General features: G+C 43.9%; 2 protein-coding genes across 7 annotated transcripts in view; one reads left to right on the top strand and one right to left on the bottom strand.

The window, feature by feature from the left end:
* Positions 1–25,790, top strand: part of LOC143805362 (dual specificity testis-specific protein kinase 1-like) — a 58,566-nt gene extending 32,776 nt beyond the window's left edge. For all 5 annotated transcript variants that reach the window (XM_077284607.1, XM_077284606.1, XM_077284608.1 and 2 more), the window contains 8 exons: positions 10,696–10,895; positions 14,169–14,290; positions 15,080–15,128; positions 15,582–15,731; positions 15,818–15,991; positions 24,696–24,779; positions 24,904–24,990; positions 25,342–25,790. In XM_077284607.1, coding sequence (XP_077140722.1) covers positions 10,710–10,895; positions 14,169–14,290; positions 15,080–15,128; positions 15,582–15,731; positions 15,818–15,991; positions 24,696–24,779; positions 24,904–24,990; positions 25,342–25,443 — 954 coding nt within the window. In that variant the 5' untranslated portion in view covers positions 10,696–10,709 and the 3' untranslated portion in view covers positions 25,444–25,790. The remainder of the gene's footprint in view (positions 1–10,695; positions 10,896–14,168; positions 14,291–15,079; positions 15,129–15,581; positions 15,732–15,817; positions 15,992–24,695; positions 24,780–24,903; positions 24,991–25,341) is intronic.
* Positions 25,791–26,030: 240 nt separating this feature from the next.
* The window catches only part of LOC143805363 (ficolin-1-A-like), a 42,660-nt gene continuing 42,122 nt past the window's right edge, over positions 26,031–26,568 (bottom strand). For both annotated transcript variants that reach the window (XM_077284611.1, XM_077284612.1), the window contains one exon: positions 26,031–26,384. In XM_077284611.1, coding sequence (XP_077140726.1) covers positions 26,134–26,384 — 251 coding nt within the window. In that variant the 3' untranslated portion in view covers positions 26,031–26,133. The remainder of the gene's footprint in view (positions 26,385–26,568) is intronic.

Here is a 26,568-nt window from a genome sequence, read left to right as displayed (position 1 = left end):
AGCGCAAACTATTTTTTACTAGACAGACATTCTTTGAAATGGGAAATCAGTCCAGTAAACTCCTAGCATACATGGTGCGCCAGCACAATGCGTCCAATACTATACTTAAAATCCGGAAATCAGACGGCTCTGTAGTAACATCGACAGATGACATACTCCAATGCTTTTGTGATTTTTATAAAGAACTGTATAGTTCCAAGGGAGACTCTGATACCTCGGAGTGTCTAAGTTATTTATCAGATTTAGTGTTCCCCGCGTTGAATGCTGCACAACAAGCCTTGTTAGACGCTGACTTTACTCTTGATGAGGTGAACAAGGCTATCACTGACATGGCCTCTGGCAAGGCACCTGGTCCGGATGGCTTCCCTATTGAAATATATAGAAAATATAGAGATGCTTTGGTTCCAACTCTGCTAAAAGTATTTCAGGGGATTTGGGAGGGTGGTTCCTTGCCGGATTCTTATTATGAAGCAAATATCATAGTCTTAAAAAAGGAAGGGAAGGACCCCCTAGACTGCGGATCTTATCGTCCTATTTCATTAGTTAATGTGGACTACAAGATTTTCACTAAAATTCTAGCTACTAGATTGAACACGGTAATATTAGATATAATTCATCCAGATCAGACAGGTTTCATGCCGGGTAAGAGTACCTCTATTAATATCAGGAGGGTTCAATCAATAGCTCTATATAGTACGTTGGTCCCTGAGAATAAATGGGCCATGGCCTCGCTGGACGCGGCTAAGGCATTTGACTCCCTTGAATGGCCTTTTCTGTCTGCATGTTTACAGCGTTTCCAATTTGGTCCTAAATTTCAAAAATGGATTGCAGCATTATATTTGAAACCAAGAGCCCGGATAATTATCAATAATTCTATTTCTGAATCTTTCTCCCTAAAGAGAGGGACTCGCCAAGGATGTCCTCTGTCTCCGGCCTTGTTTGCCCTTGCAATGGAGGCATTGGCGATTCGTATGAGATCCTCCCCGTTGGTTAAGGGCATTATGATAGCAGACCGCGTGGATACTGTGGGGCTGTATGCGGATGATATGGTTGTATTTCTTGATGAGGTGGAGGAGACCCTGCCTCACGTGATCACTACTATAGAGGGATTCAGTAGACGTTCTGGACTATATATTAACTGGGACAAATCTGCCTTGATGCCTCTCTCTCATGGCTCGGCAGCGCACCTTAATACGCTGTCCCTATTGCCAGTTGTCACTAGTTTTAAATACCTAGGAATAATTATACCAAAAGATAGTAGACTGGATTTACAATTTAATATTCTCCCGTTGCTGGAGTTCGTTAAACATAAATTTGCTATATGGAGTAAGTTACCTCTATCTGTCTCGGGCCGTATAAATTTGATAAAAATGATACTCCTCCCGAAGCTTAATTATTCCCTCCAACATAGTGCAGTACTGGTTCCTAAATCCTTTTTTGCTAACTTAAATTCTTTAACTACATCCTTTATCTGGGGGAGGGCTAGACCCAAACTCAAATTATCCACCTTACATAGATCTAAGCAAATGGGAGGGGCGGCGTTGCCAGATTTTTTTTTATACTACTTGGCCGGACAGCTTAGGGCTCTGGGGAAATGGATGCCTGGGAGTGATTTACCAAACTCGGAGAACCACCTGGCTAATGCTGCCAAGATCAGCTGCCCGTTGGGTTTCCTGGAAATAAACAAACCCTCTGCCCCTAAGTTGTTGCCGTTGCTTCGGCTGGCAAGGTTGATTTGGCGACAAGTGAAAAAGGTGATCCGTTTTGACGGTATTGTAGCTGAAATGCCATTATGGGATAGTGAATACTTCCCGAGCTTACTGAATCACCCTTCCGCTCAATTTTGGACGTCACACGGTGTTTTGTCGCTTGATGATCTTTATGAACAGGGAACCCTAATGTCCTTTGAACAAATCCAACATAAGTATGATATACCGAGGCCTCAATTCTTCCGATACCTTCAACTTAGATCGGCGATTCAGTCACATCTTCGAAGTGTGGAGGTGACACAGGTAATATCCTCCTTCCCACTGATAGGGATTTTTAAGTCACAGGGACCCCGTGGTCTTATTTCTGCACTGTATACTTACATGTTGTCCGTGGGTGCGGATGCTACTTTGTTGCCGATAAGGGAGAAGTGGAGAGTCCTGATACCTGACTTACAGGGTGAGGACTGGGAGATGGCCCTTGAATCCCCAACCAAGGTGTCCCCCTCGGCTAACAATAAAATGATACAGTTATATATTCTGCATCAATCATATTTAACCCCATTGAGACTATTTAAAATTGGGTGGTCCCGATCTTCTGAATGTACTAGATGTCATATGGAGGAGGCAGATTTCATACACATGATATGGGAATGCCCGGTTATTATGTCTTATTGGAGAGAGGTAGCCTCGTTGTTGACTTCCCTTGTACATATTCCTGTTCCCTTGACCCCATCAGTGTGTTTGTTTGGGATTTTGGAGGAGGAAATGTGGGGCCACCACGTTCAAATTTTTTTGAGGGAGACACTTTTTCTGGCAAGAAAATTGATTGCCTTGCGCTGGATGGGCACTTCGCATCCGTCCCTTAGGGCCTGGATAGAGTTGGTGAATCTGATTGTGCCGTATGAACGCACCTTATACCAGAACAGAGGTTGTTTAGAGAAATTTAATAAAATCTGGGACTTATGGAACTCGTCGTATCTCACCATGTCACCACGTAACTAAGGGCCTAGATTCAGTATAATAATGAGTTGGGAGACTATACGATTCACGCTGAGCACTGAAACCGTTTTACTAAGGTGATGGAGTTTGTTTTGTTTAGGCAGTAAGACAGTTTGAGTTTTAGGATTTTCAGTATATGTGACATACTATTATATCTTAAATATGCATAATCCGATCGGTGTATATAACATTATGTTAATGTATCTATCGTTATGATGTACCTGCACTGACCTGGAAATATGTAAACTGTATGTACATGTGAATTAAGCGTTTAAATAAACGAATTTAAAAAAAAAAAAGTGTCCATACCGGCATCTGAATGCTGTCTTCCACTCATCCCCTGGACGAATACGCACCAAATTATAAGCCCCACGAAGATCCAGTTTAGAGAACACCTTAGCATGGCGGACTCTTTCCAGTAATTCGGGAATTAGAGGCAAAGGGTAACGGTTTCATACGGTTACCTTATTGAGTTCCCGATAGTCAACACAGGGTCTCAGGGTCCCATCCTTCTTCTTTACAAAAAAGATAGGTGCCCCTGCTGGTGAGGAGATGTCAGATAAATCATCACAGTTGTCATACTCCCCTACTGCTGCTAGCACCTTGTTAGGCTGTCTAGGACACTTAGGACAATTGATCAAGAAGTGGTCAGACTGGCCGCAGTAGAAACATAGACTTTCACGAAGGCGATGCTCCCGGCGCTCATTGATCTCGCGCCTCTGAACAGAATCAATTTGCATGGGCACCTCCTCCACCTCCTGAGATGTTTTACCTGCAGGCTCTTTGAAAGGAAGGGAAAAGTTAGAAATACGGTTATATGCAGCAAACTTCTCCTGCCTACGCTCAGTAAGGCGAATGTCAATGCGCACACAATGCTGTATAAATGTCTCTAGCTCTTGTGGTGACTCAGAGCGAGCTAGTTCATCTTTTCCAATACTAGACAGACCCCTTTTAAAAATAGGCAATTGTGCATAACTGTCCCAATTGGTATCTACCGCTAATCTCCTGAATTCAGTAGCATACTCAATAACAACGTTTTGCCTGGCGTAAAGACAATAAAGCAGATTCAGCGGTTGCACGGCGATTAGGATCATCAAACATTAATGACATAGCGGCCAAGAAATCATCCAAATTATTTAACCGTGGGTCACGAGACTCAATCATCGGATTCGCCCAGGCAAGCGCTTGTGCTGTCAGCAGCATTATTACACACAATACTTTGGATCTGTCATTAGAAAAACAGTCAGCATGCACATCAAAATATAGCATACATTGATTCACAAAGCCACGAAATTTGTCGCGATCACCATTAAATCTGAATGGGGGCAACTTAGGTGGGCTAGCTGGTGGTGGTTGCCCAGAGGGAAAAGTCGCTTGTGCAGCTATTTGCGTGCTTATGTCCTGAAAAGCCCGTCCATACTGGGACACTCTGCCAGCAAGTTTGTTTTCCTGGGCTGCCATGCGGGTGCTTAAGTCCTGCAAAGTCTGTCCAAACACTTGTTGATTATGTTCAAAGCTTCCAAACTTCTTTTGCAGACCTTCGACATCTTTCTGCAGTGATCTAATTATAGAAAACACCTGCTCTAGTCTGCTTTCTGCAGTCATTGTTCCAGCAGTCTCCTTTTTTTTTTTTTTAGGCTAGAGTATCCTGTAATAATTATAGGGGATAACTCAGGAGACTCTTTGCGTGGAACAAGACAACTACAGGACACAGTTTTATAAGTGGTAAAGTCTATAAAGTCTATATTATCACACAGTGATTCAAACAGGTGCAGAGAGAAACTCAAGTCCACAACACTTGGTGCAAATATTAAACGCAGCTCAGCAGTCTATAGGAAACTTCAGGGGAAAATGCAATTCACTGCAATCCAATGCAGGTTCACACGAGCAGGTATATAGCCAGGGAGTCACCAGAGGTCAGGAGCTGGATGCAAGGCAGAATACTCTAGCACAGACTGAAGGCTGGGATGGAGTTTTATAGCAGGAAGACACAGTGCACATGAGACCAAAGACGCCATCTTGGAAAAGGGCAGTAATGCACAAAAAGGTAATAAAAAATGTTCGGAGTCCTGACAAACTGCTATAATACTGCTCCTATGTGCAAGAATATAACTACTATAATACTGCTCCTATGTACAAGAATATATCTACTATAGTAGTGCTCCTATGTACAAGAATATTACTACTATAAGGCTATGTGTACACGTTCAGGTTTTTTCGCATTGTTTTCGCGTTTTTTTCGCGATGAAAGCGCTATAAAAACTCATTAAAAATGCATACGTTATGCATCCTATCATTTAGAATGCATTCTGCATGTTTTGTGCACATGGTGCGTTTTTTTCCGCGAAAAAAACGCATCGCGGTAAAAATAGCAGCATGTTCATTAATTTTGCGGATTTTCCACGTTTTTCCCGCAATTCTATGCATTTGGAAAAAAACGCACAAAAACGCGTCAAAATCGCGGTAAAAACGCATGCGGATTTCTAGCAGAAATGTCCGGTTTTTGTCAGGAAAATTTCTGCCAGAAATCCTGACGTGTGCACATAGCCTAATACTGCCCCTATGTACAAGAATATAACTACTAGAATACTGCCCCTATGTACAAGAATATAACTACTAAAATACTGTCCCCAAAGTACAATAGTATAACTTATATGCCCCTGTGTACCCTATGTACAAGAATATAACTGCTATAATACTGACCCTATGTACAAGAATATGACTGCTATAATACTGACCCTATGTACAAGAATATAACTGCTATAATTCTGCCCCCTATGTACAAGAATATAACTACTAAAATACTGCCCCCTAAGGTACAATAATATAACTATTATAATAGTGCCCCTTATGTGCAAGAATATAACTACTACTAGATGGTGGCCTATTCTAACGCATCGGGTATTCTAGAATATGCATGTCCATGTAGTATATTGGCTAGACACGTAGTATATAGCCCAGCCACGTAGTATATTGCAGAGTGACGTAGTATATTGCCCAGTGACGTAGTATATTGCTCAGCCACGTAGTATATTGCCCAGCCACATAGTATATTGCCCAGCCACGTAGTATATTGCCCAGCCACATAGTATATTGCCCAGCCACGTAGTATATTGCCCAGCCACGTAGTATATTGCCCAGCCACGTAGTATATTGCCCAGCCACGTAGTATATTGCCCAGCCACGTAGTATATTGCCCAGCCACGTAGTATATTGCCCAGCCACGTAGTATATTGCCCAGCGACGTAGTATGTTGCCCAGTGACGTAGTATATTGCCCAGTGACGTAGTATACAGCAGAGCCACGTAGTATATTGCACAGCGACGTAGTATATTGCCCAGTGACGTAGTATATTGCACAGCGACGTAGTATACAGCACAGAGCCACGTAGTATATTGCCCAGCCACGTATGTCACAGGTTAAAAAAATAAAAAATAAACATACTCCCCTTCCGATCCGAGGGCCCCTTGTAGTTCTAACATACTCACCATACTTGTAGTTCTGTCGCCTGTGCGCAGTACAGGCGGCAGCTTCCGGTCCCAGGGTGTGATGACGTCGCGGTCATATGACCGTGACGTCATGGCAGGTCCTTCTGCCATACGATCCTTGCTACCGGAACCTGACGCTTGCACAGAGCGGTTACCGGAGGGTGGCGAGGAGCGGGAAAGGTGGCGAAAGGTGAGTATATAATGATTTTTATTTTTTTTTTAATTATTTTTAACATTAGATCCTTTTACTATTGATGCTGCATAGGCAGCGTCAATAGTAAAAACTTGGTCACACAGGGTTAATAGCGGAGGTAACGGAGTGAGTTACCCGCGGCATTACGCGGTCCGTAACCGCTGGCATTAACCCTGTGTGAGCCGTGACTGCGGGGAGTATGGAGCGGCCGCCCGGCACTGACTGCAGGGGAGTAGGGAGGGACTAATCGGACTGTGCCCATCGCTGATTGGTCGCGGCAGCCATGACAGGCAGCTGGCGAGACCAATCAGCGAATGAATAACCGTGACGGAAGTTGCCGACAGAAGGACAGACAGAAAGACGGAAGTACCCCTTAGACAATTATATATATAGATAACATGGTGGCCTGATTCTAACGCATCGGGTATTCTAGAATATGCATGTATTTATGTATATAGCAGCCACATAGTATATAGCACAGGCCACGTAGTATATAGGAGCCACATAGTATATAGCACAGGCCACGTAGTATATAGCAGCCACGCAGTATATAACACAGCCATGTAGTATATAACAGCCCACGTAATGTATAGCACAGGCCACGCAGCATATAGCACAGGCCACGCAGCATATAGCACAGGCCACGCAGCATATAGCACAGGCCACGCAGCATATAACACAGGCCACGCAGCATATAACACAGGCCACGCAGCATATAACACAGGCCACGCAGCATATAACACAGGCCACGCAGCATATAACACAGGCCACGCAGCATATAACACAGGCCACGCAATATATAGCAGTGTGGGCACCATATCCCTGTTATAAAATAAAAATAAAAAAGTTATATACTCACCCTCCGTCGTCCAGCGAAGCTGTCCCGATGCGCGAGCGGCTGCCGCCAGCTTCCGTTCCCAGAGATGCATTGTGAAATTGCCCAGATGACTTCGCGGTCTCGCATCGGCGGACAACGGAAGGTGAGAATAGCAGGTTTTTTGTGTTTTTATTATTTTTAACATTAGATTTTTTTACTATTGATGCTGCATAGACAGCATCAATAGTAAAAAGTTGGTCACACAGGGTTAATAGCAGCGTTAACAGAGTGCGTTACCCGCGGCATAACGCGGTCCGTTAACGCTGCCATTAACCCTGTGTCAGCGCTGACTGGAGGGGAGTATGGAGCGGACACCGGGCACTGACTGGATGGAAGTAGGGAGGGACTAATTCTCGGCCGGACTGTGCCCGTCGCTGATTGGTCGAGGCCTGGCAGCCTCGACCAATCAGCGACGTGGGATTTCTGGGACAGACAGACGGAAGTACCTCTTAGACAATTATATATATACTAGATGGTAGCCCGATTCTAACGCATCGGGTATTCTAGAATATGTATGTAGTTTATTTATGAAGATTGTAGAATAGTACATTGAATACACAGGATTCGGCCAACCGCGACCAATTAGCGAAGCGTGGTTCAAATCCCGCGCCAATTCGCGGTCGGACTGCGTAGTATATAGCACAGCCACATAGTATATAACAGCCCACGTAGTATATTGCACAGCCACGTAGTATATTGCACAGCCACGTAGTATATTGCACAGCCACGTAGTATATTGCACAGCCACGTAGTATATCGCACAGCCAACGGAGTATATTGCACAGCCCACGTAGTATATAGCACAGCCCACGTAGTATATTGCACAGCCCACGTAGTATATTGCACAGCCCATGTAGTATATAGCACAGCCCACGTAGTATATAGCACAGCCCACGTACTGTATAACACAGCCATGTAGTATATTGCACAGCCCACGTAGTATATTGCACAGCCCATGTAGTATATTGCACAGCCCACGTAGTATATAGCACAGCCCATGTAGTATATTGCACAGCCCACGTAGTATATTGCACAGCCCACGTAGTATATAGCACAGCCCACGTAGTATATAGCACAGCCCACGTAGTGTATAACACAGCCATGTAGTATATTGCACAGCCCACGTAGTATATAGCACAGCCCACGTAGTATATAGCACAGCCCACGTAGTGTATTGCACAGCCCACGTAGTGTATTGCACAGCCCACGTAGTATATTGCACAGCCCACGTAGTATATTGCACAGCCCACGTAGTATATTGCACAGCCCACGTAGTATATTGCAAAGCCCACGTAGTATATAGCACAGCCCACGTAGTATATAGCACAGCCCACGTAGTGTATAACACAGCCATGTAGTATATTGCACAGCCCACGTAGTATATTGCACAGCCCACATAGTATATAGCACAGCCCACGTAGTATATAGCACAGCCCACGTAGTATATAGCACAGCCCACGTAGTATATAGCACAGCCCACGTAGTATATAGCACAGCCCACGTAGTATATAGCACAGCCCACGTAGTATATAGCACAGTCCACGTAGTGTATTGCACAGCCCACGTAGTATATAGCACAGCCCACGTAGTATATAGCACAGCCCACATAGTATATAGCACAGCCCACGTAGTATATAGCACAGCCCACGTAGTATATAGCACAGCCCACGTAGTATATAGCACAGCCCACGTAGTGTATAACACAGTCATGTAGTATATTGCACACCCCACGTAGTATATTGCACACCCCACGTAGTATATTGCACAGCCCACGTAGTATATTGCACAGCCCACGTAGTATATAGCAATGTGGGCATCATATCCCTGTTAAAAAAAGAATTAAAATAAAAAATAGTTATATACTCACCTTCCGTTGGCCCCCGGATCCAGGCGAAGCGTTTATCGATGCTCCTCGCGCGCTCCATTCCCAAGAGTGCATTGCGGTCTTGTGAGATGATGACGTAGCGGTCTCGCGAGACCGCTACGTCATCATCTCGCGAGATCGCAATGCATGGAGCGGTCACCGGAGCCTCGCAAGGAGCGGGAAAGGCCTGTTCTGGATCTGAGGGGCCGACGGACGGTGAGTATATAACTATTATTTATTTTTTTTATTATTTTTACCATTAGATCTTTTTACTATTGATGCTGCATAGGCAGCATCAATAGTAAAAAGTTGGTCACACAGGGTTAATAGCAGTGTTTACAGAGTGCATTACACCGCGGCATAACGCGGTCCGTTAACGCTGCCATTAACCCTGTGTGAGCGCTAACTGGAGGGGATTATGGAGCGGGCACTGACTGCGCGGAGTAAGGAGCAGCCATTTTGCCGCCGGACTGTGCCCGTCACTGATTGGTCGTGGCTGTTTTGCCGTGACCAATCAGCGACTTGATATTTCCGTGACAGACAGACAGACGGAAGTGACCCTTAGACAATTATATAGTAGATATAGATAATACTGCCCCCTATATACATGAATATAACTACTATAATACTGCCCCTATGTACAAGAATATAACTACTATAGTACTGTCACTTTGTACAAGAATATAACCACTATAATACTGCCCCCTATGTACAGGAATATAACTACTATAATACTGCCGCTATGTACATGAATATAACTACTATAATACTGCCCCCTATGTACAAGAATATAACTACTATAATACTGCTCCCTATGTATACAGGAATATAACTACTATAATACTGCCGCTATGTACATGAATATAACTACTGTAATACTAACCCCTATGTATACAGGAATATAACTACTATAATACTGCCCCCTATGTACAAGAATATAACTACTATAATACTGCCCCTATGTACCAGAATATAACTACTATAATACTGCCACCTATGTACAAGAATATAACGCTTCTCACTTATAATTCTATATTATTCTTCTGCTCTGCAGAGCATCTCACCTATAAACCTATATTATTCTTCTGCCCTGCAGAGCATCTCACGTATACCTGCATACTATCCCCCTGTCCTGCAGAGCATTTAACCTATATCTCTTTGCTATTCTCTGTCATGCAGAGCATCTCACCTATAATTCTATATTATTCTTCTGCCCTGCAGAGCATCTTATGTGTACATGCATATACTATCCCCCTGTCCTACAGAGCATTTAACTTATAATTGAGCCTGTGGGCAATTTTCTGTGGGCATTCTTCACCTTGCACCTCAAATATCATGGATCTGAAACTTTGTGATGCTGCAATTGGCAATTTTCCGTGTGGGCAATTTTCCTGTGGGCAATTTTCTGGTCACCGAATATAACTACTATAATACTGCCCCCTATGTATACAGGAATATAACTACTATACCACTTGAACAGTACATTCTGAACTGTTAGACATTAACCCCCCCCGCACTGTCATTAGTTCACACTGTACATCACAGCTCTTGTCCTTCTTTTTCAGTGGCCGTCCCCACAATGTGTGAGTCGGGGCTTTTCTCTCCTGAGCCAGCGAGTCCCGGGCCATATTATGGCGAGTGCTCTGATGCCTACTACCAGGAGGACCGATGGCAGAAGCTGCGCACTGCTGTCAGGAAACTGGAATTTTGGGAGAGTTTTAGTGCTGAGCCGATAGGAAGCGGATTCTTCTCCAAAGTTTATAAAGTAAGTGACCCCTAGGATTCATTTCTTGGGTGACATCCCTTGTGGCAGCTTTTGGAGGGGCAGTTACCACAGCAGGTCCTGCATGGGAGCTCCTCTATGTTCCTTGGCAAGTGTGACCTTTAATAATTAATCTGTGCCCACAGCCGTGTGGGTGACGTGGGGCGGTATGATAATAGGAGGGAGACATAGCGGAGGACATAGAAGCAGTAAGCGGAGATCTGCTGCTACTGAAATATTAATTGTCTCCTGTTCTTTCAGGACGCAGCATTGTGTTCTCTGCCCGAGGTGAAAAGGGCGAAGCACAGGCCGAGCGCAGCAGGTCTGGCTGAACAATGGGTCAGCATAGTAAACATGGCTGAAGGGGCTGAGTAAATGGCGGGAGCCACCAAACCAGCTGCCCTTGAGGGACATTAACCCTGGGAAGGCTAGGTAGAAGCAGCATGGCGGCCATTACTGGCTACAAAGATGTAAATGTATGACTGCATTATGTGGTGGCCGTCGCCCCACTGCCCCTCACCCTGCCCTAGTTCCCTGTAATGGATGGCATTGAGGGAAGGAGCAGGCATTTCTTTCTGCCCTCTGCTGCCTGCTAATGTTATCCGTTCTCCAGGAGGCGTATAATGGCCGTGAGGGCAGTTTTCCCGCTGATGTTTGTGTATTTGCAGATCACACCGAGCAATGGATTATTCCACCGGCCGTCTACTCCCTGCCCCGATGGGGAGAGTAGTGCTGGGATAGTGACATATCAGGCGGTATCACACAGGACAGGATTAGATACAGAGCTCACAGGCAGTATCACACAGGATAGGATTAGATACACAGCTCAGCAGACAGTATCACACAGGATAGGATTAGATACAGAGCTCACAGGCAGTATCACACAGGATAGGATTAGATACACAGCTCAGCAGACAGTATCACACAGGATAGGATTAGATAGACAGCTCAGAAGACAGTACCACACAGGATAGGATGAGCTCAGCAGACAGTATCACACATGATAGGATTAGATACACGCCTCAGCAGTCAGTATCACACAGTATAGGATTAGATACACAGCTCAGCAGACGGTATCACACAGGATAAGATTAGATAAAGCAGCTGTGATGTCCATCTCGTTGGCCAGTTTCCAGTTCTGGTGCCGCTGATGACATGTCGGACGCTGGATGTGCCCTGATGGGGGTTCAGGTTCTTTTTTGTTGAAACTTAGGATTTGGCCAAATTTTATGCTATCTGCCTCTCAACCATCGTCAAGGTGGTCTCAAAAACTGCTGGGTACCTACATGTATGAACACCTCTCTTAGGCTGATGTCTGAATTCCTGGGTGAATGTGGTCACCTCTGTCAGTGCCTGCATATAGGTGTATGGTGTCCACATTCACCCAGGAATTAAATTTTTGCACTTTTTATCATATTGTTTATTTGCAGGATGCCGCTAGGCCTCTTTTTGTTGGCTTGGTCTAGTAGGGCGTCTGTCCTTGTGTGTAGCATATTATGGTGTTGGGCAGCCCGCCTGATAATACAAGGGCGTCATTACTAGGCTGCAAGCCAGACACTTAGCATCACACTTACCTGTGTGACTGGCGTACTATGCAAGCTATATCAATGTGCAATTTTTTCTACTAGGCAGCCAACCCCTCCATAATCTGGTAGGTGTGGGGGGGTGGCTGTATTTATCAGTAGTTTGCACCTGTTCTGCCCCTTGCCTTTTATCAGTGGAGGCCTGCTCTATCCTGCTAGATGTGCGTTTGTCATCAGACAGGGTTTTGGGAAGGCTGTATCTTATGGTATGAGCTCCCACAATACACAACGGGGGGCGTCGCTATTATTAAGGAGCTCCCACAATACACAACGGGGGGCGTCGCTATTATTAAGGAGCTCCCACAATGCACAACGGGGGCATCGCTATTATTAAGGAGCTCCCACAATACACAACGGGGGGCGTCGCTATTATTAAGGAGCTCCCACAATGCACAACGGGGGCATCGCTATTATTAAGGAGCTCCCACAATACACAACGGGGGGGGTCGCTATTATTAAGGAGCTCCCACAATACACAACGGGGGGCGTCGCTATTATTAAGGAGCTCCCACAATACACAACGGGGGGCGTCGCTATTATTAAGGAGCTCCCACAAAGCATAACAGGGGCGTCACTATTAAGGAGCTCCCACAATGCACAACGGGGGGCATCGCTATTATTAAGGAGCTCCCACAATGCACAACAGGGGCGTCACTATTATTAAGGAGCTCCCACAAAGCACAACGGGGGCGTCGCTATTATTAAGGAGCTCCCACAATGCTCAACGGGGGCTTCGCTATTATTAAGGAACTCCCACAATGCACAGCGGAGGTGTCGCTATTAAGGAGCTCCCACAATGCACAACGGGGGCGTCGCTATTATTAAGGAGCTCCCACAATGCACAACGGGGGCATCGCTATTATTAAGGAGCTCCCACAATGCACAACGGGGGCGTTGCTATTAAGAAGCTCCCACAATGCACAACGGGGGCATCGCTATTATTAAGGAACACCCACAATGCATAGTGGGGGTGTCGCTTTTATTAAGGAGCGCCCACAATGCACAGCGGGGGTGTCGCTATTATTAAGGAGCTCCCACAATGCACAGCGGGGGTGTCGCTGTTATTATTAAGAGCTCCCATAATGCACAGCGGGGGTGTCGCTATTATTAAAGGGAGCAGGTCACCCCCAAAATCGAAGGTGAGCTAAGCCCAACAGCATCAGGGGCTTATCTACAGCATTTTGTAATTCTGGAATGCTGTAGATAAGCCCCCGATGTATCCTGAAAGATGAGAAAAAGAGGTTAGATTATTCTCACCCAGGGGCGGTCTTGGTACGATGGGCGTCGCAGTCCGGTCCGGGGCCTCCCATCTTCTTACAATGACGTCCTCTTCTTGTCTTCACGCTCCGACGCAGGCGTACTTTGTCTGCCCTCTTGAGGGACAGAATGCTGTAGATAAGCCCCTGATGCCGGTGGGCTTAGCTCACCTTCGATTTTGGGGGTGACAGGTTCCCTTTAAGGAGCTCCCACAATGCACAGCGGGGGTGTCATATTCTCCCCCATCATGCGCCTCTTTTTCTCTTGTGTCTCTGGGGAGCCAGGTGATTGGTAATATGGCTGTCACACAGCCTTTTCTGGCCGCTGTATCACTAGGTTATTTCGGACTTTGTAATAGATGGTGTTCCTCTTAAAGGCACCTTCCACATTAACATGTCCTAGTCGTCTTACACTGACATGATATATTGTGTTGCAGGTGTCTCATGGCGTTGGCTCCAAGAGCATGGTGGTGAAGATCTACAAAAACGAGGTGGACGAGGAGGGGATCGTCCGAGAAATCTCCCTCCTGCAGAAACTGTCCCATCCCAATATAGTCAGGTGAGCGCGTCTTGAGGGCAACGAGAGGGGTCCGTCCTGCCTAAAGTGACTTTGTTAAAAGACCTTTATGTCACAATTCCTCATTGAGTTCAAGATCTCTGCTGTCAATAAACTAAAAACAATTCAGTTATTGGACAATCATATTCCAGCTGAGGGTTTGCTCCAATTGTATCTAGTGTGGACAATCCTAACAGTGATCTTATGGGCTCAAGTTGTGAGTCACGGCCCCCATGTGGACAAAGCCTTTAAATTGAGGCTGTGTTGATTGTATGGTATCATTGCCATCTAGTGGCAGGTAGTGGTAATGCCGTCATTCACTTACGTGATATCTGTAATGACAAAATAATACAATGTCTTGTTACACCCCATTGTCTGTGACCCCCAGATACCAGTAAGTTATTTTCTTGGGGACCCAAAGTGTCCCTGCTGTTTTGTGATATAACTCTTTAAATATATCCAATTGTCTGGAACTACCCGGTGACCATCCTGAGTCATGGTGGCACCATCATGGTCCTCTGCGGGCTGTAACTTATCGCCCTGTGCCCATCCGGAGCCCTTCCCACTGCCATATAAGCCTTGCAATGGGTGGGAATTGTGAGACTTCATGTAATCCTCATGTTGCACCTGACGAAGGTCACAGATCGTCCCTGAAACATGTAGTGTCATTAAACGTTCCGTCTTGTGAATAGGATGGTCTCTTCTCCTCCATTGCAGTGCCCGGGACATATCTGCAACCCTTCTTTTTCCTTCTTCATCCTGAATTGCAATCATCATTTTGTCATTTTTTAGATACCTTGGGATATGTGTGAAAGACGAGAAGCTGTACCCAATTCTGGAGGTAAATATATATTATCACTTAGCTGCACTCATCTAGAGTGAAATAATGTGTTATATTTTTAACACATTCAGAGCTGCACTCGTAATTCTGCTGTTTATGCATATTATATCTCACTGCTGCCACCTCCTGGTTCAGCGTAAGTAACAAGTAAAATCTACTTGTTCTTTATAGGGCCTCTTGTGCATTGCATTGTGGGAGATGTATATAACCTCTTACATGCTAAGCTACATCACCCAAAATGCAACGCATCATTAGAATCAATAGATTCCAGCTGGAAGGCAGTAGAATTGTGAATGCAGCTCTGTTTGTGAGTAGAGGGGTCATTAGTATGGCAGAACTTCCACCCAATCATGATCTATTGGGTCCACCCCATCTAATATATAATCTAAAATCTGATTGGTGGCTATGAGCAACTGTAATATAAGATATATCGGTCTCTCCCCTCCCCCGCAGTACGTGAACGGAGGCTGCCTGGAGGAGCTATTGGCATGTAAAGAAATCGTCCTGAACTGGAAAGAGAAGGTCCACCTGTCGTGTGACATCAGTCGGGGAATGATCTATCTGCACTCGAAAAATATCTATCATCGTGATCTAAACTCCAAGGTAGTGATGGATGTATAAATGTAAAGGGAACCATCTTTATAATATTCACTGTCAGTCACAGGACCATCTTCACATGTGTATTACAGAACTGTCTTATAAGAGTGACCCCACGGGGCCGAGAGGCTGTGGTGACGGATTTCGGCCTGGCCCGGGAGGTGGTAGAGCTGCCACTGAAGAATGGAGAAAGAAAGTTGTCCCTTGTAGGATCTGCCTTCTGGATGGCACCTGAAATGTTACGTGGCGAACCATACGACCGCAAGGTGTGTTAATAAAATATCAAATAATTGCTGGAGGTTACTATTCACCCCCTATCAAGAGTCATGGGCTCATATCTGCATAAAGCATACAAACTGGCCAAAGGGTAATTGCAGTAATATAATACTGCCCTCAATATACGAAAATGTAACTAGTATAATACTGCCCCTATGTACAAGAATATAACTATAATAGTGCTCCTATGTACAAGAATATAACTACTATAATACTGCCCCTTATGTACAAGAATATAGCTAATACTGCCCCTTATGTACAAGAATATAACTATAATACTGCTCCTATGTACAAGAATATAACTACTATAATATTGCACCTATGTACAAGAATATAACTAATACTGCTCCTATGTATGAGAATATAACTACTATAATACTGCCCCTATGTACAAAAATATAGCTAATACTGCCCCTATGTTCAAGAATATAACTACTATAATACTGCCCCTATGTACAAGAATATAGCTACTATAATACTGCCCCTATGTACAAGAATATAACTATAATACTGCTCCTATGTACAAGAATATAACTACTATAATACTGCCCCCTATGTACAAGAATATAACTGCTATAATACTGCACCCTATGTACAAGAATATAATTAATACTGCCCCTATGTACAAGAATATAACTATAATACTGCTCCTATGTACAAGAATATAACTATTATAATACGGCCCCCTATGTACATGAATATAACTATAATACTGCTCCTATGTACAAGAATATAACTGCTATAATACTGCCCCTATGTACAAGAATATAACTGCTATAATACTGCCCCCTATGTACAACAAAATCTACTAGAAACTGATGCAAATAAGTCCACCATATAATAAGAAAAATCTTTATTGAATATGGAAATTAATAACATTACAAGGAATACAAAAGTGGCAGTGGTTAACCCCTTCCCGACCCATGACGCCACGTAGGCGTCATGAAAACCCGTGCCAATCCGACCCATGACGCCTATGTGGCGTCATGGAATGATCGCGTCCCTGCAGATCGGGTGAAGGGGTTAACTCCGATTTCACCCGATCTGCAGAGACAGGGGGAGTGGTGCTTCAGCCCAGGGGGGGTGGCTTCACCCCCCCGTGGCTACGATCGCTCTGATTGGCTGTTGAAAGTGAAACTGCCAATCAGAGCGATTTGTAATATTTCACCTGAAAAACTGGTGAAATATTACAATCCAGCCATGGCCGATGCTGCAATATCATCGGCCATGGCTGGAAACACTAATGTGACCCCCCCCCCACCACCCCACCGATCGCCCCCCCCAAGCGACCGATCTGTGCTCCGCTCCCCTCGGTCCTGTGCTCCGCTGCCCCGTGCTCCTGCCCGCTCCCCCCGTGCTGCTATGCCACCCCCCTGTTCTCCGACGCCCCCCCCGTGCCCCGATCTCCCCCCCCTTATACTCACCGAGGCTCCCGGAGTCCGTCCGCCTCCTCGCTGGGCGCCGCCATCTTCCAAAATGGCGTGCGCATGCTCAGTGCGCCCGCCGAATCTGCCAGTCGGCAGATTCGTTAAAAGTACATTTTGATCGCTGTGATAGGTTCTATCACAGCGATCAAAATAAAAAAATAATAAATTAACCCCCCCCCTTTATCACCCCCATAGGTAGGGACAATAATAAAATAAAGAAAATATTTTTTTTTTCTTTTTCCACTAGGGTTAGGGTTAGAACTAGGGTTAGGGTTAGAACTAGAGTTAGGGTTAGGGGTAGGGTTAGGGGTAGGGTTAGGGTTAGGGTTACGGGTAGGGTTAGGGGTAGGGTTAGGGGTAGGGTTAGGGTTATGGCATGTGCACACAGTGCGGATTTGGCTGCGGATCCGCAGTGGATCCGCAGCGGATTGGCCGCGGATCCGCAGCGGATTGGCCGTGGATCCGCAGCGGATTGGCCGCGGATCCGCAGCGGATTGGCCGCTGCGAATTCGTAGCAGTTTTCCATCAGGTTTACAGTACCATGTACACCTATGGAAAACCAAATCCGCTGTGCCCATGGTGCGGAAAATTCCGTGCAGAAACGCTGCGTTGTATTTTCCGCAGCATGTCAATTCTTTGTGCGGATTCCGCAGCGTTTTACACCTGTTCCTCAATAGGAATCCGCAGGTGAAATCCGCACAAAAAAACACTGGAAATCCGCTGTAAATCCGCAGGTAAAACGCAGTGCCTTTTACCTGCAGATTTTTCAAAAATCGTGTGGAAAAATCTCACACGAATCCGCAACGTGGGCACATAGCCTTAGGGTTAGGGTTGGAATAAGAGTTAGGGTTGGAATTAGGGCTAGGGTTGGAAATAGGGTTAAGATTAGGCTTGTGGTTAGGGTTACGGATAGGGTTAGGGGTGTGTTGGCGTTACAGTTGTGGTTAGGGTTGGGATTAGGGTTAGGGTTGGGATTAGGGTTAGGATTAGGGTTTGGGTTGGAATTAGGGTTACGGGTGTGTTGGGGTTAGGGTTGTGGTTAGGGGTGTGTTGGGGTTAGGGTTGTGATTAGGGTTATGGCTACAGTTGGGATTAGGATTAGGGGTGTGTTGGGGTTAGTGTTGAAGTTAGAATTGAGGGGTTTCCACTGTTTAGGCACATCAGGGGTCTCCAAACGCAACATGGCGCCACCATTGATTCCAGCCAATCTTGCGTTCAAAAAGTCAAATGGTGCTCCCTCCCTTCCAAGCCCCGACGTGCGCCCAAACAGTGGTTTACCCCCACATATGGGGTACCAGCGTACTCAGGACAAACTGGGCAACAACTGTTGGGGTCCAATTTCTCCTGTTACCCTTGCAAAAATAAAAAATTACTTGCTAAAACATAATTTTTGAGGAAAGAACAATTATTTTTTATTTTCACGGCTCTGCGTTATAAACTTCTGTGAAGCACTTGGGGGTTGAAAGTGCTCACCACACATCTAGATAAGTTCCTTGGGGGGTCTAGTTTCCAAAATGGGGTCACTTGTGGGGTGTTTCTACTGTTTAGGACCATCAGGGGCTCTGCAAATGCAATGTGACGCCCGCAGACCATTCCATCAAAGTCTGCATTCCAAAACGTCACTACTTCCCTTCCAAGCCCCGGCATGTGCCCAAACAGTGGTTTACCCCCACATATGGGGTATCAGCGTACTCAGGAGAAACTGGACAACAACTTTTGGGGTCAAATTTCTCCTGTTACCCTTGCAAAAATAAAAAATTCTGGGCTAAAAAAATATTTTTGAGGAAAGGAAACATTTATTATTTTCACGGCTCTGCGTTATAAACTTCTGTGAAGCACTTGGGGGTTCAAAGTGCTCACCACACATCTAGATAAGTTCCCTTGGGGGTCTAGTTTCCAAAATGGAGTCACTTGTGGGGAGTTCCTACTGTTTAGGCACATCAGGGGCTCTGCAAACGCAACCTGACACCCGCAGAGCATTCCATCAAAGTCTGCATTTCAAAACATCACTACTTCCCTTCCTAACCCCGACGTGTGCCAAAACAGTGGTTTACCCCCACATATGGGGTATCGGCGTACTCAGGAGAAACTGGACAACAACATTTGGGGTCCAATTTCTCCTGTTACCCTTGGGAAAATAGAAAATTGTGGGCTAAAAAATCATTTTTGAGAAAAGAAAAATTATTTTTTATTTTCTTGGCTCTGCGTTATAAACTTCTGTGAAGCACTTGGGGGTTCAAAGTGCTCACCACACATCTAGATAAGTTCCTTGGGAGGTCTAGTTTCCAAAATGGGGTCACTTGTGCGGGAGCTCCAATGTTTAGGCACACAGGGGCTCTCCAAACGCGACATGGTGTCCGCTAATGATTGGATCTAATTTTCCATTCAAAAAGCCAAATGGCGTGCCTTCCCTTCCGAGCCCTGCCGTGCGCCCAAACAGTGGTTTACCCCCACATATGGGGTGTCATTGTACTCAGGACAAAGTGGACAACAACATTTGGGGTCCAATTTCTCCCATTACCCTTGGGAAAATAAAAAATTCTGGGCTAAAAATCATTTTTGAGGAAAGAAAAATTATTTTTTATTTTCACGGCTCTGCGTTATAAACTTCTGTGAAGCACCTGGGGGTTATAAGTGCTCACTATGCTTCCAGATAAGTTCCTTGGGGGGTCTAGTTTCCAAAATGGGCTCACTTGTAGGGGAGCTCCAATGTTTAGGCACACAGGGGCTCTCCAAACGCGACATGGTGTCCGCTAACGATTGGAGCTAACTTTCCATTCAAAAAGTCAAATGGCACGCCTCCCATTCTGAGCCTTGCCGTGCACCCAAACAGTGGTTTACCCCCACATATGAGGTATCGGCGTACTCAGGAGAAATTGCCCAACAAATTTTAGGATCTATTTTATCCTGTTGCCCATGTGAAAATGAAAAAATTGAGGCTAAAAGAAATTTTGTGTGAAAAAAAAGTACTTTTTCATTTTTACGGATCAATTTGTGAAGCACCTGATAGCTTAAAGTGCTCACTATGCTTCTAGATAAGTTCCTTGGGGGGGTCTAGTTTCCAAAATGGGGTCACTTGTGGGGGAGCTCCAATGTTTAGGCACACAGGGGTTCTCCAAACGTGACATGGTGTCCGCTAGCGATGGAGATAATTTTTCATTCAAAAAGTCAAATGGCGCTCCGTCCCTTCCGAGCCTTACCATGTGCCCAAACAGTGGTTTACCCCCACATGTAAGGTATCAGTGTACTCAGGAGAAATTGTGCAACAAATTTTAGGATCCATTTTATCCTGTTGCCCATGTGAAAATGAAAAAATTGAGGCTAAAAGAAATTTTGTGTGAAAAAAAAGTACTTTTTCATTTTTACGGATCAATTTGTGAAGCACCTGAGGGTTTAAAGTGCTCACTATGCTTCTAGATAAGTTCCTTGGGGGGTCTAGTTTCCAAAATGGGGTCACTTGTGGGGGAGCTCCAATGTTTAGGCACACGGGGGCTCTCCAAACGCGACATGGTGTCCACTAAAGATTGGAGCCAATTTTTCATTGAAAAAGTCAAATGGCGCTCCTTCCCTTCCGAGCCCTGCCGTGCGCTCAAACAGTGGTTTACCCCCACATATGAGGTATCAGCGTACTCAGGACAAATTGGACAACAACGTTCGTGGTCCAGTTTCTCCTTTTACCCTTGGGAAAATAAAAAAAAATTCGCTAAAAGATCATTTTTGTGACTAAAAAGTTAAATGTTCATTTTTTCCTTCCATGTTGCTTCTGCTGCTGTGAAACACCTGAAGGGTTAATAAACTTCTTGAATGTGGTTTTGAGTACCTTGAGGGGTGCAGTTTTTAGAATGGTGTCACTTTTGGGTATTTTCAGCCATATAGAACCCTCAAACTGACTTCAAATGTGAGGTGGTCCCTAAAAAAAATGGTTTTGTAAATTTTGTTGTAAAAATGAGAAATCACTGGTCAAATTTTAACCCTTATAACTTCCTAGCAAAAAAAAAATTTGTTTCCAAAATTGTGCTGATGTAAAGTAGACATGTGGGAAATGTTATTTATTAACTATTTTGTGTCACATAACTCTCTGGTTTAACAGAATAAAAATTCAAAATGTGAAAATTGCGAAATTTTCAAAATTTTCACCAAATTTCCGTTTTTTTCACAAATAAACTAAAAAATTATCGACCTAAATTTACCACTAACATGAAGCCCAATATGTCACGAAAAAACAATCTCAGAATCGCTAGGATCCGTTGAAGCGTTCCTGAGTTATTACCTCATAAAGGGACACTGGTCAGAATTGCAAAAAACGGCAAGGTCATTAAGGCCAAAATAGGCTGGGTCATGAAGGGGTTAAAAAGGCCACAAACACAGTGTATGTGAACATGGAGACAGACAATGCACCCCACAGCAAAGAGCTAGGTATAATGTCCTGGGAATAAAGGGCACACAGAAAATTCTATGCGCTACATGGTGATAACCATAAAGTATAGTAAAGCAGAGTCCCCAGGTAAAGATAACAAGATGGTAAGTAATATTAGGACCAGTGCATAATACCCAAAGAGCATATCATACCGGCAAGATGATGCAGGGAGCGCGTCTGCTCCAGAGTAACCCCTATGTACAAGAATATAACTACTATAATACTGCCCCTATGTACAAGAATATAATTACTATAATACTGCCCCTATGTACAAGAATATAACTGCTATAATACTGCCCCCTATGTACAAGAATATAACTACTATAATACTGCCCCTATGTACAAGAATATAATTACTATAATACTGCCCCTATGTACAAAAATATAACTACTATAATACTGCCCCTATGTACATATGTACAAGAATATAACTACTATAATACTGCTCCTATGTGCAAGAATATAACTATAATATTGCCCCTATGTACAAGAATATAGCTAATACTGCTCCTATATACAAGAATAAAACTACTATAATACTGCCCCCTATGTACAAGAATATAGCTACTATAATACTGCCCCCTATGTACAAGAATATAATTACTATAATACTGCCCCTATGTACAAGAATATAACTGCTATAATACTGCCCCCTATGTATAAGAATATAAATACTATAATACTGCCTCCTTTGTACAAGAATATAACTACTATAATACTGCCCCTATGTACAAGAATATAACTACTATAATACTGCCCCCCTATGTACAAGAATATAAATACTATAATACTGCCTCCTTTGTACAAGAATATAACTACTATAATCCTGCCCCTATGTACAAGAATATAATTACTATAATACTGCCCCTCTGTACAAGAATATAATTACTATAATACTGCCCCTATGTATAAGAATATAACTACTATAATACTGCCCCCTTGTACAAGAATATAACTACTATAATACTGCCCCCTATCATCCAAAAGTTAATTTATTTCAGTTCTTCAATACATAACGTGAAACTCATATTATTTCGAGTCAATACAAACAGAGTTATCTATTTCAACTGTTTATTTCTGTTAATGATAATTATGGCTTACAGCCAATAAAAACACCAAAAGTCATTATCTCAGTAAATTAGAATACTTTAGAACACCAGCTTGAAAAAATAATTTTAAAATTCGAAATGTTGGCCTACTGAAATGTATGTTCAATAAATGCACTCAATACTTGGTCGGGGCTTCTTTGGCATCAATTACTGCATCAATGCATCGTGACATGGAGGCAATCAGCCTGTGACACTGCTGAGGTGTTATAGAAGCCCAGGTTGCTTTGATAGCAGCCTTCAGCTCGTCTGCTTTGTTGGGTCTGGTGTCTCTCATCTTCTTCTTGAGAGAGGCACACAATCCAATCTACTTGAAAGTCTAGTGTGCAGTTTCCACAATCAGTGATGGTTTGGGGAGCCATATCATATGCTGGTGTAGGTCCACTGTGTTTTATCAAGACCAAAGTCAGCACAAAAATCTACCAGGACATTTTAGAGTACTTCATGCTTCCCTCTGCCGACAAGCTTACCTATACCTGGTTTACAAACAACAACATCACTGTGCTTGACTGGCCAGCAAACTCGCCTGACCTTAGAAAATGAGACCCCAGACCCAACAATGCAGACGAGCTGAAGGCTGCTATCAAAGCAACCTGGGCTTCCATAACACCTCAGCAGTGCCACAGGCTGATCGCCTCCATGCCACGCCGCATTGATGCAGTAATTGATGCAAAAGGAGCCCCGACCAAGTATTGAGTGCATTTACTGAACATACATTTCAGTAGACCAACATTTCAGATTTTAAAATCATTTTTTTCAAGCTGGTGTTATAAAGTATTCTAATTTACTGAGATAATGACTTTTGGGTTTTCATTGGCTGTAAGCAATAATCATCAACATTAACAGAAATAAACACTTGAAATAGATCACTCTGTTTGTAATGACTCTATATAATATAGGAGTTTCACTTTTTGTATTGAAGAACTAAAATAAATTAACTTTTTGATCATATTCTAATTTTGTGAGATGCACCTGTAACTACCATAATACTGCCCCATATGTACAAGAATATAACTACTATAATACTGCCTCCTATGTACAAGAATATAACTACTATAATACTGCCCCCTATGTACAAGAATATAACTACTATAATACTGCCCCATATGTACAAGAATATGACTACTATATTACTGCTCCTATGTACAAGAATATAACTACTATAATACTGCACCCTATGTACAAGAATATAACTACTATAATACTGCACCCTATGTACAAGAATATAACTACTATAATACTGCTCCTATGTACAATGATATAACTACTATAATACTGCCCCTATGTATAAGAATATATCTACTATAATACTGCCCCTATGTATAAGAATATATCTACTATAATACTGCCCCATATGAATAAGAATATATCTACTATAATACTGCCCCATATGTACAAGAATATAACTACTATAATACTTCTCCTATGTACAAGAATATAACTACTATAATACTGCCTCCTATCATGTGCAAGAATATAACCGCTATAACACTGCCTCCTATCATGTGCAAGAATATAACCACTATAATACTGCCTCCTATCATGTGCAAGAATATAACTTATAACTACTATAATACTGCCCCCTATGTATAAGAATATAACTACTATAATACTGCCCCCTATGTACAAGAATATATCTACTATAATACTGCTCCTATGTATAAGAATATATCTACTATAATACTGCCCCTATACACAAGGGAATAACTGCTATAATATCACTTTTTATTTTTCTTATTTTCAGGTTGATGTTTTCTCGTTTGGCATTGTCCTTTGTGAAATACTCGGTCGGATTCCCGCCGACCCTGAAATTCTACCCAGGACACAGGTATGTATGATATTCTGTCCCTGGAAACGGAGATGGGGGGATTCTTACGACTACCCCTCCCTCGTCAGATGTAGTTACTGAGCTTCATTATAGTGGTATCCTCTTACTCTTCCTCCATTTTTAGGACTTTGGTTTGGATGTAGCCGCCTTTCAAGCTCTGGTGCGGGATTGTCCTCCTCCGGTGCTGGATGTGGCTGCGAGCTGCTGTCGGGTAGGTGTCGCCCCCATCTTTCTGTGTGCGGTATATGAGAGTAGTTTTCAGCCACCATATAGTGCTCATATAATCCCCTGATGATTCCTGTAACATAGAGGGATCCCAGTAACTGATCCCATGGGAAGATGTATCAGAACGGTATGTAGCTTATAGTAGAAGAATAAGTGACTCTTTCTTTGGAGTTTTTGAAGACCTCTGCTTGCTGTTGGTGAATAGAAACCCTTAACATCTGCAGGCTGCCGAGCTGCCCTGATCATGTCCTGGCGCCACAGGGGAAGGGCTGGATACACTGTAACGAGCCCCGCTCCTGTATTTTGTAGGATTAGCCCCTCTTTATTCCTTTTCCAGCTGGAAGCATTTAAGCGACCGTCATTCTGTGAGATTCTGGATGAACTGGAGGACGTGGCAGAAACCCTGGACTCCACGGCGGAGCTGCCGGACTCCTTCTGAGGCCTTACGTGGGCTCTGTAAATAATGTACAGTCGGACCCCAGGTCGTTATATATAATGCAGATACAGACCTATTTATTGAACTGTTTTGTACTTTTCTGACCATTCCCGTACAAGCTGTCTCGTGGCCTGACGATGGCGGTCATTGGACTCTTAATCAAGGAATGGGCGGGAGGAGGAGATTTCACTATATATAAATAAATTTTGTCTTATTATACCCTGTATAATTTGTGATTGTGACTTGGAGGGATGGGGCAGTTCTTACGTATTACCCAAATTTGTGGTTGCTAATGTTCGGTCACAGAGTGCGACCCATTAAAGCAATAAATGGAGATCAGTGTGAGGGTCTTACTGCAGCAGGTGTAATCATTTCTATCTACCACTAGGTGGTGCCAGGATTTCAGGTGAGCCAGAAATGTCAGAGGGAGTCAGGAAGCCCCTCTTCTGCTGGTCTGTCGCCCTCCCGAACACTAAGAAGTTGTGACTTCAGTATAACTTTTGCTCCCCGACCTGGAATCACAAATGTATTCACTGATCAGTAAAAGATGGCCGCTTGATCTATGATCTATTCATTAAACCAGAATGTCAGAAAGTTTGCAAAAATAAATTTTAATCAGTAAAAACAAATCCTGATAATTGTATAATAAAAAAGATCTGTAACTTTCTTTAATCTTTCCTGTGGGTGCCGATCTCAGGGCTGAGGGCGGATTTTCATTTCCGTCACTTGGTAGGAGTAATGGTGGCCTCTTCCTTTTAGCCAGTTCACCCCATTGGCGTAGCTGCTGTGGTTTCCCCTCAGATACAGGCCGTTGAGGTTTGAGTCGTGACAGGCGTTATACCACCAGCCTCCGCGGTACGACTGGGCGCAGTTATGTTTCACGTTGTCATTGTCACGGTCTTTTGTGGAAAATTTGTTATTTCTATGGTGGGCTAGAGAGTCCCCTGAACGAGAGAAACAGATACTCTTATCACAGGGAGACCCAAAGGCAGCAAAACTATAACTCCCAGCCTGCCCAGTGGGCTTCTAGACAGAGCAGTGATGTCAATCACCCAACTTTCCTGCAGTCCGGAACGATGAGTGGGATATAAACTCAACCATATCACCGTGTGTGCAGAGCGCCCCCTA

Source organism: Ranitomeya variabilis, chromosome 2 (genome assembly GCF_051348905.1).
Source record: "Ranitomeya variabilis isolate aRanVar5 chromosome 2, aRanVar5.hap1, whole genome shotgun sequence".
NCBI lineage: Eukaryota > Metazoa > Chordata > Amphibia > Anura > Dendrobatidae > Ranitomeya > Ranitomeya variabilis.
This window is presented reverse-complemented; position numbering and strand designations above follow the sequence as displayed.